This window comes from Cheilinus undulatus, linkage group 3, assembly GCF_018320785.1.
Source record: "Cheilinus undulatus linkage group 3, ASM1832078v1, whole genome shotgun sequence".
In the NCBI taxonomy this organism is placed as follows: domain Eukaryota; kingdom Metazoa; phylum Chordata; class Actinopteri; order Labriformes; family Labridae; genus Cheilinus; species Cheilinus undulatus.
In genome coordinates this window covers 11,862,138-11,879,211 of record NC_054867.1, presented here as the reverse complement: position 1 = coordinate 11,879,211, position 17,074 = coordinate 11,862,138, and the positions used below count along the sequence as shown (strand labels likewise).

The 17,074-nt window shown below is 40.2% G+C and overlaps 1 protein-coding gene across 8 annotated transcripts in view; it reads right to left on the bottom strand.

Annotated features, from left to right (window-relative positions):
- chl1b (cell adhesion molecule L1-like b) overlaps window positions 1-17,074 on the bottom strand; it is a 107,848-nt gene that overhangs the window by 46,209 nt on the left and 44,565 nt on the right. For 7 of the 8 annotated variants that reach the window (XM_041783886.1, XM_041783890.1, XM_041783892.1 and 4 more), the window contains exon 2: window positions 2,163-2,353. In XM_041783886.1, coding sequence (XP_041639820.1) covers window positions 2,163-2,277 — 115 coding nt within the window. In that variant the 5' untranslated portion in view covers window positions 2,278-2,353. Of the gene's footprint in view, window positions 1-2,162; window positions 2,354-14,095; window positions 14,167-17,074 lie in introns of those variants that run through there. The other variant, XM_041783887.1, reaches the window with a different exon arrangement.

The window sequence follows — 17,074 nt, the reverse complement described above, 5'->3', positions numbered from 1 at the left end:
TTGTATTTTAATGAGAAAAATCTTAAAATGAAGGCAGGACTAAATTTGAAATACATAATGCTTTTCACACAAACAGAGCAAGGAACATGAACAGGAACATCTGTAGGCCAGCTTATGGGCATATTGCAACATAAAGAACAAAATAAATAGCCATGTGACAACATGTGACTACCAACCCCAACTTGAATTTCTTGCTAGCATCAAGGCTAACAACTGTCCAACAAATAGTTAGCTAGCTAACAACAATCTAAACTTTAGCATTCATTTCACTCTTCTTAGGGTAAGAGTTCTGTTTTAAACCCATTGTGTAAAAGCCTAGAAGCCTGAGGAGCTAAATATTTACAATTTGACATGAAAAACACAAATTCTTTCACCTCAAGTTCAGCTATCCTACTCCAGGGAAGCCTATCAGGGTAAGCTCTTATCCCAATTCTGGAACTTTCCATACCAGATTTTCAGAGACAGCAGCTCCTGGTGGTGAAATATAACAAGTGTGACAACCAACCTGTGTGACGACCAACCCTATTCTTCCATACGTAGCAGCAGAAGTAGCATTAGCCTCTAGTTGTTCAAATAAGCATTGCTACTTGAAGAATTCAGTGAGTTTTTGGTAAAAATTGTCCACAAATCAACCTTGGTTCAAATGAACACATTGTTGAAAACTTGTAAAGCATTTTATTCCATACCCAGAAAGCATCTGTGGTTTTTGCCACTACTTTACAATGCTACAGTACATAACTCATAGCCAAAACCTGCATTGCAAAGAGTGACAAAGCAATAGAGGCGTTCTTGGTATAAGATGATTAGCTTGAGAAGTTTTAAGTAATGCGAATGTTTGAGCCAACATTGTTTTGTGGCCCATTTTTACCAGAAATGTACTAAATTCCACAGAGAAACTGTTTTATAGCCTCGCATCCTGGCAAGTAAAACCAGTGAGTCCGTCTTAAAGGGGCAATGCCAAGTGAAGTCACTGGATATCATGCTACTACTACTGCTAGATACTAACCCTGCAAAGCAGATGGATTCGCCCGTTTCTGTGTTTCTTACTGGAAAATGCATCTTGCAAAGCTCCCGTCTGAACCGTTTGGGCCCAGTTAGAAAGCAAAAAGACCAATCAGCGTTGAGGGGCAGTACTTGTGACGCGGTGTAGTCGTGGTGCAAGCAAGCAGCAACAAGAGGCCAGTGCAATTATAGCGGAAAACATTAGCGTGGTTGCTGTTATAGCGTATGTTTTATCAGAACTTGACAACATTTCTTCTTTAAAAGAAGAACAAAGAATAGCAGTGAGTTGTTTTCAAAAACGACTCAAGTCGTGTACTGACATGTCTACAGTCACCATTATGCAGTTCTCTATGGAGTTTACTCCTTTGGTAGAGGTGCACCTCGGTAGCGGCTACGACGTCAACGTTGCTCTGATTGGCCTGTAAAGATGTGACAGACAGAACGTTCATCCAGTCACCCTCTGAGTTTTTTCAAAGGCTCTGCCCTTTCCCAAACACTGTCTATGGGAGGTTTTACGGATGGATGTGTGAAACAAATCCATCTGGCGTGTCAGGTTAGCTAGGTACCTCATATGGCCCAGTTTCAAAAACACTGAAATATCCCTTTAGATTACCTAGATGTAATTTGTTTACATAGTAAAAAGGAAAAGTATTTTTTTTTTTTTTTAAGATTTATTTTTGTGCCTTTATTAGATAGAGGAGGGCAGTGGATAGAGCCAGAAACAGGGTCAAGAGTGGGGGAGAGACATCCGGTGAAGGGCCTCAGGCCGGATTCGAACCTGGGCCGCCCACGTACATGGGGAGCGCCTTTAACCACTAGGCCACCTGCTCCCCAGGAAAAATATTATTTTTAACTTTTTGCATCCTGTCTTAAGGCGGCTGACTTAAAATAATGGCTGTTGTTTCATAAATGTACAAAATGTCATTTTTTAACAAAACAATAAATATACAGAAATGCTTTTCAGTGTTTTAGCTTTATTTTAAAGTCTCTGTGTGCCTTTTCCTTGGTTAAGGATTCATTTCAATTGATACAATTAAACTGCTGGCACTGTGCCAGAGTAGTTAAGAAAACAGCGTCTATCTGATTTACTACGATAAAGTAAATGACAAGACCCTGCTACAAAATGTGGGCCCTTCCATAAACAACAAGTCTGTACTCACCTTCTAGTGGGATGTCTATGGCTGTAGTCTTGTAGAAGGCACAAAAACAGGTGATCAAGCACAGCACAGGGAAAAGTCCTGGGCTTTTCTTCAACCTCATGGTTTCACAGTACATCTCAGATGTCCTCAAGAAACAAGTGATCTCTCCTACGGTCCTAGTTCATTTCTTTGGTGCACCGAAGATGCGGTACCTGTAAAGGAAACACAGACGGAGAAGGCCCCATGAATCCACCCACGCGCAGACAGACAGAAAGGCAAACCCCAAACACAACAAATCCCCCGTGACTGGGAGCCCGCCTGCTCTCTGCTCAGCCAGGCATAACCATGCACACGGCACAGTTTCATTTGCATCACCAGGGACTATGCTAGTTCAATTTTTGCTTTGACAAAGATATATTCTCATTAAACCTCAGACTCCTTCCCCTGGGACTCCAATAGTTTTGTAGTTTGACATCTTTGGAAGTGTGAGGCATGGGGTGTATTTTTTCATGCAACCATGAAAATAAATAAACAAAGAAGGAGCCTGTGGATTTATTAATGCATCGCAGATGTTCAGCATTACTGGTAGAAAGCGTATTTATTCAGAATACTTGCAAAGAGGAATCAAATTCCCATCAAATTTCAGATAATATTCATTGCATTTAATCATAATGTTTTGATCTGTGCCTGCATGTTTCTGATAACAATGACCAAAAAAGATTAACAACAGGAACAGATTTATCTGCCATTACAGCGAATGCTGCCTGAGGGGTGTTAGGCATAAACAGCATACATAGTTAACAGTCAGAGAGAGTAAGCTGTCTCTGCTCGTACACTGACAGGCAGCAGAGAACAGAGCACTGTATCATTTTCCAGCCAACAGACCAGAGTCTGCACTATAATGAGCACATGATCAGTTCAGAGTGCAGGATAAGGAGGACTGAAAAGAGCAATGTAATGGAATTATAGTATCTGCAACAGTGTTCTGTAAATGCTCTGGGGTGTCAGTTAATTAGTTTTCCTTGTGTTGGCTGTGACCCAGCTCAGCAGGCCATGCTGGAGTAATTAGCTCAACAGCTCAGACACAACATAATAACAATAAAAAAAAAACAACAGAACATTAAAGCATTTTAAAGCGACGTTAGATCCTCAGGTTATTGCCCTAGAGAGCGCTGGTGTTTGACTACAACAGGTTAAAAATACAAGGTGTTGCATATCGCTGAAGTCCAGTAGTTACAAATATTTTATTAGTGCTAATTTGGTATTTAATCTATGTTTTACTATGCAACAGCAACCAAGACATGTACAACAACTATGAAATACCTTGCAAAGCAGACAGATTTACCAGACATCTCTTTCATCAGGCAAATCCATCTAGAAAAGCTCCAATTACAACATTTGTGCAGCACCGCAACAGTTTGTACCAATCAGCATCATTCAAGGCGAACAAGGCGGTAGCTATGAGCGAGTATCACTTCTACTCTGTTTGCAGTGGCTGCCTCCAGTGGATATAGCTCTCGTATAGCATGAATTTTACCAGAACTTGATCACATTTCTGCATGAAAATAAAGATTAAAAAGAAAACATAAAGCTTTTCATGACGGTACAGATGTTTTCGCTCTTCTGCTGACCTCCTGAGTTTGTAAGAGTTATGGAAGGAAAGGGTTAGCTGTACTGTGGGTGGTTGTATACAGTGGCTGCTAGTGGAGTGATTACCTAAGACATACAACATTTCTTTATGAAGCTTTCTTTATCAAGCTTTTCATGACAGAAAAAAAAACTGCTTCAGCATGGGTTTGCGATTATTACAGGTGGTGTTTGTTGGTGGATCCAATAACTGCTGCCACTTTAGCTATTAACTGGATGTAGCTGTAGGAAAACAGCCGTTTAATCAGAACTGGACCATATTTATTTTTAAAACAAGAGGAAAGAGCCAAACCAAAAGTTTGTTTTGGCAGAGAGGATGCTTTTGCATGTCTGGGTTGCTGTTTTTTGATGAGACATATTTGCACTATGAGTGAAGTTATCTACTGAGTTAGAGTTTGACTTAAGGCGCACCTCACTATGGAACATTGTCTTACTATGAAGTTGATTTCTGCTTCTGACCAGCAGAAGTACCGCAGCTCTGTCATACTGTTAAATATGTAACAGTGTAGGTTAACTATATGTAGTCTGGACCAATTTAGCAAGAGTACATTGATACAGACAAGACGGCCAACGTACATCCAATCCATAATGGAAGTCTCAACCGGAAGTCCGTACGTCTAAGGTTAGGCTTAGGCATCAAAACCTGAGTGGTTAGGTTCATGGTAAGGCAGTGGGGAAGGTGATATATTTGAGATCCAGCACCAAGGGTTAGGCTTAGCCGTGAAAAAGACTGACAAACACTGACAGCTGATTCCAACACGAAGACGAAACTTCCGCTTGGGACTTCCGGCATGCTTTGTATGCATAGCAACGCCCATGTCAACCATCTTGACTGCAGTTGGGTCCCTCTCCAATTTGGACACTTTTAAGCTATTACTTTTAACTCCATATGATTTGAATTAATTTCAATTTTGCTGTATGTTTGACCTTATTATAGAGATGTGACCTTATCTGAACAACCTGGTTGGAGAAAAAACTTGATACTTTTACTTTTTCTTGAGTTGATTTATATACCAGAAATTTTACTTTTACTTAAGTAAATCTCTACCAGGGTAACTGCTTTTACTTGAGTACAATAGTCATGCACTTTTTACACCTCTGCCAATAACCGTCTAGGAATTTTTAAAATGTCCTGCACTTACCAAACACTTTCTATTGAAGCTTTCCCAGATGAATGTGAAATATATATTGATGCAAATGTACAGTCAAACGGGCGTGTCAAGTTACTTGTAAAGAGCTTGATGAGAATAGTGCTTGAACAAAACTTTGTATTTGGGGCTTTACATCTTTTTGCTGGCAAACAAAAAATGGTGAGTTTGAATCCTGCTCAACATGTGCAATGAAGAAATCAAATAACAAGAGTCAGTTCCATGGTATGCTCTAGCTCTTTTTTCAGAAGAGCACTTCACTGTGGATTTTTCAACCACGGCTCTTGGACAAAAATGTCAAACTCTCTGTGACTTAAAACTAGCCTTTTTGAACTAATTCATGACCCCCCCGAACCACTAACTGAAAGCACTGCCAACAATGTTCAAGACTCTGAGTGAGCTATACATCACCCCCTTAATCACCCTTAGATCTATTGACTTCATTTTCATCTGAATGTTTGTGCGTGAGAGTCAAAAGTCAAACATCAAAATGCCTTGGGCAATCCTTTGTTGAAGGCTTTCCCAGACATGATGGTTTATGTTGCTTAGTGCAGATTAAAATCAAAAGGTAAGGGCTTTGTGCTAATTGGCTTTTTCTTTGTTGGTAAGACTGGACTGTTTAAAAGGAGAACAAGGGGTTTACAATCCCCACATGACAATGTGGTCTCATTGTTTCCCTAAACATTGCTTTAGGTGATAAATACTCTTTCAACTGTGCTTTTCCTCATGGTTTAACTAAATTTGTTTCCCTCGTTAAACTTGCATTGAAAGCTAGCGCTGCCATCTGCTTATGGGAGGTCCACTCTCTCTCAGAACTTCCCTGCCACAAGTGGTAAAGTCGACATTTCAGTCATAGGTATGGTGCCCACTGGGCCTATATAGTGCACACAAGAGGGGCCCTCTTAAGCTCCCCTGATTTACAGACCACAGGCTGTTCTTAATCCCCGCCCCTTTCAGCTGCGATCACACCATCCTGAGATTGATGTAACTGGCAGGAGGTTAAAAGCTGCTCACTGTGGGAAGGCTAATATGAACCCTAACCTTACTCAGCCTGGGTTTAGAGGAGGGGACAGAAGCTCTATGTATGAGCAATCCAGGTCTGCACTGGAATACTCCTCAGTGTGGCAGATGAGCACTCTCTGATTTCAGACCACTTTGAAAACAAAAGCACTGAAACCACAGTACGGATAGCAGTGACAGGAAACAGCGTGGAGCTGCCCCATGCTGGTGCCACCGCAACAAATATGCACCGGTGGAGACTAAAGTTGCCAAAAATTTCTGCATGTTAGCATTTTTCACTAAAGCTTTTTTGCCACATTAAGGCAGAACAATACCTCAAACGTACTCGAAGCTTACAACAAGAAACCAACATGGGGAAATTAACATATGACAAGGACCAGACAACAAATACTCTTGATGGGTAATCAAAAATCACACATCCCATCACTCAGAAAAGAAACAGCAACACATGGAGCAGTTGTTTCTCCCCTGAAGTAAATGCTTAACCAGCACATGTGTACATGGCACTAAAAGCATTGTTTAAACTGCTGTTAAAATGTGTCTTAGCTTCTTTGAAAGGGAGAAAATAGCTGAGCAAAGAGGCACAAAAGGGATGGTGAAAGTGTACTCCCATTATCCTGAAAAGCAAAGGAAATGGTTGTCAACAAATGGGTAACATAGCATCTATTATCTGAAAAGAACTGTCAACTTGGCTAGACGCCATCTCACCAGACAACCAGAGATGCCTGAGGAGTTTTGGAGAGACACTAATAAACCGGGACTGCATTATTCAGATAAAAGAGCCAGGGAGAGAAAACACATTTTACCTGTTAAATGACACCATAACAGCAAATTTTGTCCTAAGCCTTTTCCACTCTCCATGATGTGTTGTTCAGTGAATAGGTGGGGTCCAAGTGCAACCTTTTCAGTCCAAGACAGTAGGGTTCTTGAGCTGGCACCATCTGCTCACTTCTCACTCAAAGAAAACAGGCGGAGAAGTGTGGGCCTACAGTAGTTTAATGTGCAAGCCTGTAATAGGATTAAGCAGATTCTCGTCTTGTCAGGCTGGATTAAAATATTCTCTATGCTAAAGACTTGAGATGGGAAGACAGGATCTCACACTCCCCACTCACAGTCCTGATAATGCCTGCACTGATTCCCCATTTGATCATTCAAGAACAATTAAAACAGCAACCGAGCTGATTACCGCTAAGCTGCAATTGACTTGCTTTGCTTCTGACGGGTGTAATGAGTGCATTTTTCCCTATGCCTTTCTGTTCTTTTTGTCCCATCATTTAGATAGCTAAACCAACAAAATGTCAACATCTCTGTGGAAAACAAAGTTCCTGTAATTAGTCTTTCTTGTATAATGTTCCCTTCCTCAAAATTTGATTTAGACTTTATCATTTTTGGCAATGACTTGAAGGAACACAGTTTCCCCTACAAGCTTCCAATGCAATGAATTTATTACAAGTGTAGAGGGCAGGAGATAAAAGGAAACAAGATGCTTAATGAGATTAGCACAAGGGAGCAATATAAGATGATATGCTTGTCTAATTGAGATTTGGCTTGATTTAACAGCACTTAAAAATGCATAACAGATCAATTATGACACCATTAATATTTCAGGGGTGTGTAGCTTTCGCAGGATGAAGGGACTGCTGACAGGAGCAGGGCAGATGAGAGAGGGGGCTAAGGGTGAAGGCATAAGGAGGAGGCTCTCAGGTGTGGAGGAAAGAGGCTCAGCCAGAGAAGAGATATAGCAGCTGAGCTGATGAACTGTGTGGTATGAACTAATGAAAGAGGACCTCGTGACCCTCATGACCCTATAGGACTACTCCTCACAAGGGAGGGAGCAGCAGACTGCAAACATAACCTGCAGTGACCCTGCAGGGACTGCACAATTATATCCATCCCCATGACATTCCTGCTGTTAGACGTGGTGCGAGCTGGATTTAATTAGAAAAGATCTAATTAGGACGTTTTCAAGCACTGGATGACTTCATCTTGTAAGAAGAAAAAATGTTGTTTTATATTAGAGAGCATGGAGATTATAAGAGCCTTTAACCCGCTGTTTTCTATGTGACTAAAACATTTTTCTGCATATGATATGAAGTTAAGTGGATGTGGACTCAATGTTATAATAGTTTTGGATGTTCCATTAATTAATTAATAAATAATGAATGAACTTTGAATGAATCATCACCCCCAGCTCCCACAGCCAATCACAGCTCTTTCTCTACTTGCCATATTTTCTTTCTCGTCATATTTCTGTGTATTTAAATATGACATACTTCTCACTGATACCTGTTAATGAACTTATGCTGCTGGTTTGTCATTCTGATACTGCAATAATGCTTTGTTTCAGTTTACTCTAGGCCTGGAGTCAACCATTCAAAGATTTGGTTAACTGAAATAATATCCATGCAGTGGTCAATCAACTGGTCACTGGTGTTTGAAAATAAATCAATAATTAAATAACCTGAGCTTTATCTAAAGATCTAATCAGTGTCAAATTCCTCATTGCACCCTCCTGGTCATCTAATTGATTAAATGTGAACAAAAAAAAGCTTTTGGAAGCATTATTTATCATTTTTAACCTCACTTAGTTGCAAACCAGCATGCATCTACCTATTTTCACGATTTCCCTAAGCATGGGACTACTTTAGTCATAGTTTTAGTTTAGTTTTACTAAACTATAATAACCGTCATGCACTTAGCTTACATAGCACTTTTATAGATGTCTGACTATTCAAAGTGCTTCTTTAAGATGGGAATACTGTACTGTGTAATTTCAAGCTGACTCTATGATGGTTAAGGCTGAATGTCCACTCATACTGTGTGTCTGAATCGCTTACGACCCATGACCATCGCTCATTTATATGTGTCTGTCAGCTATATGGTTAGATGGTTAAGCCAAACCCGAGTGCTCACATTGTACGAGTGAAGTCCAGGCAGACTGTGACAGATATCTGCAGTTTCCTCTAAAAAAAAAAAAAAAAAAAAAAAAAGTCTCACACACTGAGGATGAAGTGTCATGGATAATGGGCTGTCAGGCCAACCAATTGGGTCATTGTCAGCCATTGTACCCCCCCCCCCCCAGTACGCAGTATAACAAATGACGCCAGATCAGACTGACAGCACAACTTCCAAGTGAGTTCATGATGACTCGATATTCATGGCTGAATCAAATAAAATTTGCACAGTATATGCCCGGCTTTTCACTTCAGGTCACACCTGCTTACGCTATATCCATAAACTGAAGGTGGAGGTTCATCAATAAACCAATCAATTTCTGTTCGTACAGCACCAATTCATAACTAAAGTTATCCCAAGACACTTTACAAAGAAGGGTAGGTTGAGACCATACTCTCTGTTGTGGCCTGTTACAATAGACAAGCATTGACATTAATATACGATAAGGACTACACCCTATCATTATAAAAAACAGCGTTTATCACCATCATCACAGCACTACCAGTATTTAGCCACGTTACAGTGGCGACACAAGCCTTCCCTCTCACAGGCAGGACTCTCCAGCAGACCAGAATCATGTTGACAGCCCTGCACCGGAGCTGAATCCCATTCATATGTAAGAACACTCCACTGCAATGGAAGCAGTTTGGAGTTAAACATCAAGAGCATGCTGACAGGTGGCTGCAGGAGCTGGGGATTGAACCCCTGACCTTTAGGTTAAGAGATGATCGACTCTAACAGAACCACAGACACACACTTTCTAAGAAGTGTTCTTAGATGTGCCTAGGAAAATTTATTTAATTTTGTTTGTTGACTTGTGTGTAAGTAAAACTGCATGATCAAAGGAGTCAAGACGTTTTAAACAGTTAACATTAAAGTTAGCCAAGTCATGATGTCAGGGTTTTTATAGCTTCCTCTTTATCTGTAATATTTTTTGCAGGTGAAAATATTTTATTACCAGCCTTTTTAGATATAACATTAGGCAGAAACGAGTAATAGATTAAATGAATGATGGACTCATTCTGCTGACCGGAAACATGAAAATGTGTATGTAATGTTGTCTGACAGCAGCTGTCAGAGTCCTTACTCTGAACCTGCTAATATGTCAAAGCAAAAGAGGAGGTTTCTAAAAGTGCACTGCACCTGTCTGCATCCCAGCTTACGTCTTTTTTTCCTTTCCCTCTGATCTGCTCTCTTTGAAGTCCCACAGGAGTGGCCCTCGCCCAGGACAATAATCACATTAGTGTGTGATCCTCGTCGAGTAGCTGGCAGAGAAATGAATTTACAAGTTGGACTGCCGGGACTGGAATATTATTTTGTGAGAACTAACACAGCATCCCCCTCTCCACATTCATTCACTTTGTTTGACTGATGCTGGCAATTTCCCCGGACGAAAGTGTGCCACAGCAAGACATGATCGATGGCTCTTATATCCCAAATCCTCACCTCCATCAGACCCTGAGGCAATTTATTTCTGCCATGAACCAGGAATTCTGATGTCTGTACAGAAGACACAGAGCAGAAACCGGCGATTTTAAAGAAACACATTTGTTGCTCTATCTTTTCTTTTAACCCTCCCAGGTGTTCAATATACACGAGCGATCTGAAGTAAAATGTCAGCCTCTGAAATGAGAGGTTCTCCACTGACTGTGATTCAGAATTAATATTTCCTGTTCTCTGCTGAAGCTCAGCATCTGGACAGTGTTACCCTGGGCAAGCTGTTTGACACAGCTGTCGGATATATGGCCCACTTCCTGTGCCTCTCCATCACTCAGGGTCGCGCTGAGGCTATTCTAGATGGAAGTATCCCCAGACCAAACTCTGGTGATGGTAAATTCATAAATCATGACTTGACAGAAGAACCACTTCTTGAAAACCTTTATCTTCTGTAGATTTAATGAAAAAAATCAATCTGGAGGGATACTTATATCAATTTGAACATTTTTTATCAAAAACTTTTTGTGCTAAGAGTCAGTCTGCTGCATGCTACAAAAACATGGAGTATCTGTTGCCAGTTTATGAGACACAACAAGTTATTCTGTTACAATGTTCCCTCCATATTTTACTTACTTTGACTGCATCATTGATTAGAACTAGAATACAACAATACTGCTAATTTTCTCTAAAAGATAAAACCTTAAAATAAATGGATGTATAAAAAATCTAAAATTTTGGACAAAATTAACGGTTCTTGTGCAAAATGATGCATGCCTTGTATGCAATCACTCTTTGACTGATGTTGCACTTGGGGCTGCTGGCATCATTTTTTGAGAAATGAAGCCACACTTTCAACCTCTTTAGCCTGTTTTTGTGATTGCCCGCCATGTTTACTTCCTCAACTTCTCTGTTCTTGCTCGCTTTACTGACTTTCAGGCATGGTGGGGTCGTGACGTAAGCAAGCAGCAACAAGAGGCCGGTGCAATTTTGGCAGAAGAGCTTAGTTCGGATGCTGCTAAAGCGCCAGTTTTATCAGAACTTGATGACATTTCTTCATTAAAAGAAGAACAAAGAACAGCATTGAGTTGTTTTCTTTTCAAAAATGACAAAAGTCATGTACTGACATGTCGACAGTCACCATGGTTCACGTTAATCCTCGGTAGCTGCGCACACACACCTCAGTCGTGGCTATCTCACGTGTTTTGTTGCCTGATTGGCCCGTAAAGATGTGACCGACAGAACGTTCATCCAATTACCCTCCGAGTTTGTTTTCAAAGGCTCTGCCCTTTCCGACAACGCTGTATATGAGTGGTTTCCCAGATGGATGTGTTTCACACATCCATCTGACATGTCAGGTTAGGAATCATATATCAAATAAAAAATTATGTCAAATGATTGAACCAACTGGAATCGGTTCTTGATTCCCATCCCTATTTTCTATTTTATCCCTCTCCCCCTTACCTTAATCCTAACCTTTAGGGCTGGGGTGCCTAACCCTAAGTTTATGGTGTGTTAAATTTAAATTTTTGGTTTTTATTCATAAAATTCTACTAACCACTTACTGTATCCTCCGACAGGGAGCGGAAAATAAACGCCATTCAGTGCATCGTTCTGCTTCTAGTTTGGGTAATGTACATCACTTTCCGACCCTCATTCAAGGTCACCCCACCATAGAGTCCTGCAGCCAGATCATCTTGTGAGCCTAAATGCCGCCTTACACCTAATGACTTTTTGTGCCACTTCAAAGTCGCAAACAAGATTACAAAGTCGGAGTAAATTGCTAAGAGTCTTTCTAAAATTGCAGCGTACTACCATTAACTCAGTAGTTAGGTGTAAGGTGGTCATATGACTCGACTTTAGCCATTTTAAGGCGGTCTTTCTTTAGTCTTGGCATTACACCAATATCAAATGTGTTTAATATTGTTGTAAGTCTTTAGTCTGGCCGCATGCAAATTGTGTTTTTCAGTGGTACAACTGTCATCCACAACCAACGGGAGCCGGTGTTGTGCATAAGCACATTAAATCACTTCATTTTTCAAACCATGAAGGTGTAGATCAATCTGGAGCCGCTGAATGTCCGCTCCAAACTCAAGAGATGGAAAAACTTTTCTGCTCAGAGCTGCGGTCAGATCTCTGCACCTTTGTGACTGTGTGCCTTGTCTGTTAATTCATTCCAGGCTGGTATGACAGGTATGATAAACCGACACTGGAGTTTTCAAATTAAAAGCTCAATCAGTCTGTTTCTGTGGAGGACTTACTTGCGTTTTCATACAGTACTTTTATTCTGAAGTATTTCTGGAGTAGTTCCTCAGTTGTTGCAGTAACATAAAAAGTTGCTTCCATGTTTAACTTTCCTTCATTTCTAATCAATGTAAATGATTTAAAAACATCGGGATGCTGGAGCTATTAACTTATAGACAACTTCCATCTCTTTCTTCATCTTGTTTTCTGTCCAAAAATTGTTGTTGGGAATTTCCAACAGATGAAAAGGAATTGTATTCTAGTCTTGTAGTTAGTGACCCACAGTCTTTGCAAAATCTTAGTCTGAGACTAAAAACTCAGCGACTTGCTGACAAATAGTCTTTAGATGTGAGATGGTCTCAGGAGTCAGTGTTTTAAGAGTTTTAGCAAAGTCTTCTGGTATAAGGCCAGCCTTGGTACAGTTGTACAGTTCAATTTGAAATCTCATTATTGGAATTATTCAATCCAAACAGGTTTTTCAAGTAAAGTCACCTAAATAATAAAGTAAAATACAACAGCTGTTTCAGGATGTGATGTGGAATTATCTCTCGCTCTGTGAGGCTGTGTAGTCAAGAGAAGAGGAAAAAAGTACACGAGTATAATACTCAAGTAAAAGTACAGTCACTCTAATTTAAATTTACGTAAGCAAAAGTAGAAACACTGATTTCAAATGTACACAAAAGTACCAAAAAACTACCCGGTTACAGTAATTTGAGAATATAATTAGTTATTTTCCAACCCTGTCAGTATCTGTCAATTACATTTTTATTCATAAATAGAAAACAAATAGAAATTAAATGTCTGTTAGGAAAATTTGATGCACTTGCCGTTCATTTTGAAAGTTAGTTTAGTTTCAGTTTGATGCAAATCTGTTTTGGCAGGAGGCAGACTGCAGTTGACAAGGATAAGACCAAGCTTTTTGTCATATTTTTTGGTTTAGTATATTTAAAAATTGCCCTAGGACCGCTTAACAAAGTTTTTTGTTTGTTTGTTTGTTTTGTTTTGTTTTTTTTTTGAAGTCTTGAAAAAAAGATTTTACTTTCACCTTGTTATAAAACTCCAATGATGCTCTGTGGATTGTAAGTATCACCCTTTTCATGTATTTCTCCATAAGGACATGCTAATCAGTGAGAACTTTAATTTCTACAAGTTTGTTGACTCATCAACAAAACAGACTGAATTTTATGGCTTCATAGATAGAGAGAAAACAGTCTGACACCATTGCAGCTTGGGTTCAAATACATTTCTGTTTTAATAAAATGCATACAAAAAGAAATGTTATAGAAAATCTTTAACGGTTTTTCCTAACAGGCTTACTAGTCACTATTCTATCAAGATTATTTAAAAAATCAGTGTTATGATGATTAAATTAAATTCCACATGTGGATCTTGAGGCATTGATCTGTTAGACATAAATATCTCCAGCTTGTAGAGAAACCTCAGGATTCTTCACCCATATCCTGCAGCAGCTACATAAACATCCGTTTGATACTAAGAGATACTTACAAGATTTTTTTTCATTCTCAGCTCTGGTCCCCACAGGAGGAGAAGCTATTCCATTCCAGGTAATAACATCCACAAGAAAAATGAAAGTAAAAGTTTGGTCAAATCAGCAGAAACGCCGGCAGATCTGAGCTCATCCTGTGTCGTGTCGTACAGGCTGTAGACGGAGAGGAACAGAGGCACTGTAGTCACATATGTTGCCAAAGCCTCTAGCTTGGCAAAGACGCTCATTAAGCCACTGACAATCATTCCAACAAAGCCTGATCTAGAGGCTATTCAACGGCTGTGTACAAAGGAGAGTAGAGGAATGCTAAAGGCTCAATGAAGACTGTTTATTGCAATGATCAACTGAAGATAAAAAATAAGAACTGTATACCAGGCAGGAACACAGATCACCTGCTGAGTTAGAGTCTGGTAATTTTGTTCCTTTTCCTGTTTTCTTCTGCAGGCTCCCTGACTGCAGGTACTGCTATTTGTGTTGCATTCTTTTAACTCTGAAGCATGCTCCTTTTCTCTTCTGTATCAAAGCATTACTAAAAAGACAAACCTCTGCTTTCACTTTGTTCAGCATGCATTTGCTTCCAAAGGAACCTGATGTTTCACCCCACTGAACAGAGCCATGACTTGATGACTATACAAGGATGGATTTGGGCGAAGGCTGGTTGACACATCAGGGGAAAGCTCGGTGCACAGAGTGCTGAGGCTGTCGATAAGAGCCTTCCATCAGCCCACCAAAAAAACCAACAACTTCTCACACATCAAGAGGGGGGAAGGGAGGAAGCGGCCCCAGTCTGGATGATGTATGGTGTGGACCCTTGCTTGAGACTTGGGTTTTAAAAAGGAGAAAGGCAGAAAATGAAAGGGGGGAGGAGGGTCATGCTTGAATTATGCTGATGTGGATCGTAACTGCGGTGAACGACCAACCACAGGTGTGACTGCTGAGAGGGAACTTGCAGACACAAATAAGGTTATTATCACCCGGGCCTCACAACTGCTGACATTTGAGAAATAGTTGCATCTTTAGGACAGCTAAATTCTGTCATGATGTAGTTCTGGGCCATTTATATGTAAAATCAATTCAACAGCTGATTGCTTTTAGTACAACTTAATTTTGAGTGATCTTTGACTCTATGCAGCTTACGTGTTTTTCTTTAAACAAACTGTTTGAAAGGCAGGTGGGAGAACATGATGGAAAAGCGGATACTGAAGACTGAGCTTCTCAGCCTTCGGAGGTGGGTGGGGGTGGCATGGATCTTTTCATGATGAGAGCAGTCAGCCAAAGTCAGTAACTGAGAACACTCAAATGCCTCTGCAACGCCAGCGCAAGGCCCTTAGAACCACTAAGCACTCTTTGAGCTACAACAGGATGGAGCTGCCATTATGGCCACACAAACAGAGGGAAGCCTTATGAACTTTGCACAAATGCTTAGTGCTCCGGGGCTGGACAGCTCTGGAGCCCGGAGAGATGGGTAGGTACCGTGGCAGGCTGCCAGTTCCGAAAAGCTTAGTGTTCGTGCACTCAGGCCAGACAAACCTGACATTGTCCTGGGCACTGCCCCGGGGAAAGCCTCTTCCCCTTTCTCCCTGCTACTCCCACTCATTCACACTTCCAGTCCAGTTGATTTACTGATTTACACATGACTTACAGAGGCAAAAGGCAAACATTTATTCGCACTCTGAACTGATTGTTTCAATAACACAAAAAAGACAGATAAAGGGTGAAAGCAGATCCTACAGATCAGTAAACTCCTTTGTCTTCTTACTTATTTCCTGGTGTCACTTTGATTCACAGGAACCTGATGAGTCATTTCCCAGGCTGACGCATTCAGGAATTTTAATTTTGCCAAGCTAGCCCTGTGTGAACAACTCATCCCTTATCTAAGTGGTCCTCAACTGGTGGGTCAGGACCCAAAAGTGGGTCACGAATAGGGCTGGGCAATTAATCACAAATTAGATTAAATCACAATATGGCCTGCTGCAATTTACAAATCAAAGTCAAAACAGCAGTTTAATACATTCATTTTTAGCAGCAGCTTTACAAGCTTAACCTCCTCCACCCCAGCCGCCTCCTTTATAGCTTAAAGCTTGTTGCATCCTCTTAATCAGATTCATGCTACTATGGACTACTTACTTCTGAAATAATTTCATTGTTTTCAAAACACATTGTCATTTATGTGTCCATCCATTATGTGGGGTTTCTAGCCATGTGCTCCTGGAAAGTCAAAGCATGCTGCTTGACTAACCCAGGAAGCATCTTTAGAGCAGAGCCTTCTCTGCCTAGTGAAACTGTAGGCTATATCCATTTTGCAGTGAAATGGTAAAATGTACAATGAGTGTTCCAGACTAGTAGGTTATAATATTGATTTATTGCTTGAATTTGTTGAAAAATGTATAAGTTGAGTAATCTAATAATAATCGCATGTTAAATCGCGATCGCAATATTGGGGGAAAAAAATCGCAATCAGATTATTTTTGCCAGGAAAAACAATGAGGTAGATTTTTAGACATATGGAAATTTATACATGTATTTTTTTAGGTTTTCCTTTGATTAGGAGTAAACTGTTTCGAGCTCTCTACTCATTTATCTTCTTTTCTCTGGATAACACTTCTGGTTTTCCTAAGATAACAAGAAAATTCCTCAGGATATTACAAAAATTCTATGCTGTCTTGGAAAAATTGAGTAAAACAAGATGTATGCATGTGTTTTCTTCTGTAACGATGTGCTTTAAACCTTTTTATTTTGTTTTGCTTCTTTATTCAGTATGTGTTTTTTTTTCCATTTAGGGTCCAAAAATTCATTTTATAAGTTTGAATAGTGCATCATTTTCAAAAACCTGGGATGTGATTTCTCTTAGTTGTGGTGTCCACCCAGTTGAGAACCATTGCCTTATCTCATTTACGTGAAATCTCTTCAAAGGATATTTCAGTGTTTTTGAAGTTGAGACGTATGAGGTACATAGCAGTAGTAGCAGTACTAGTCTC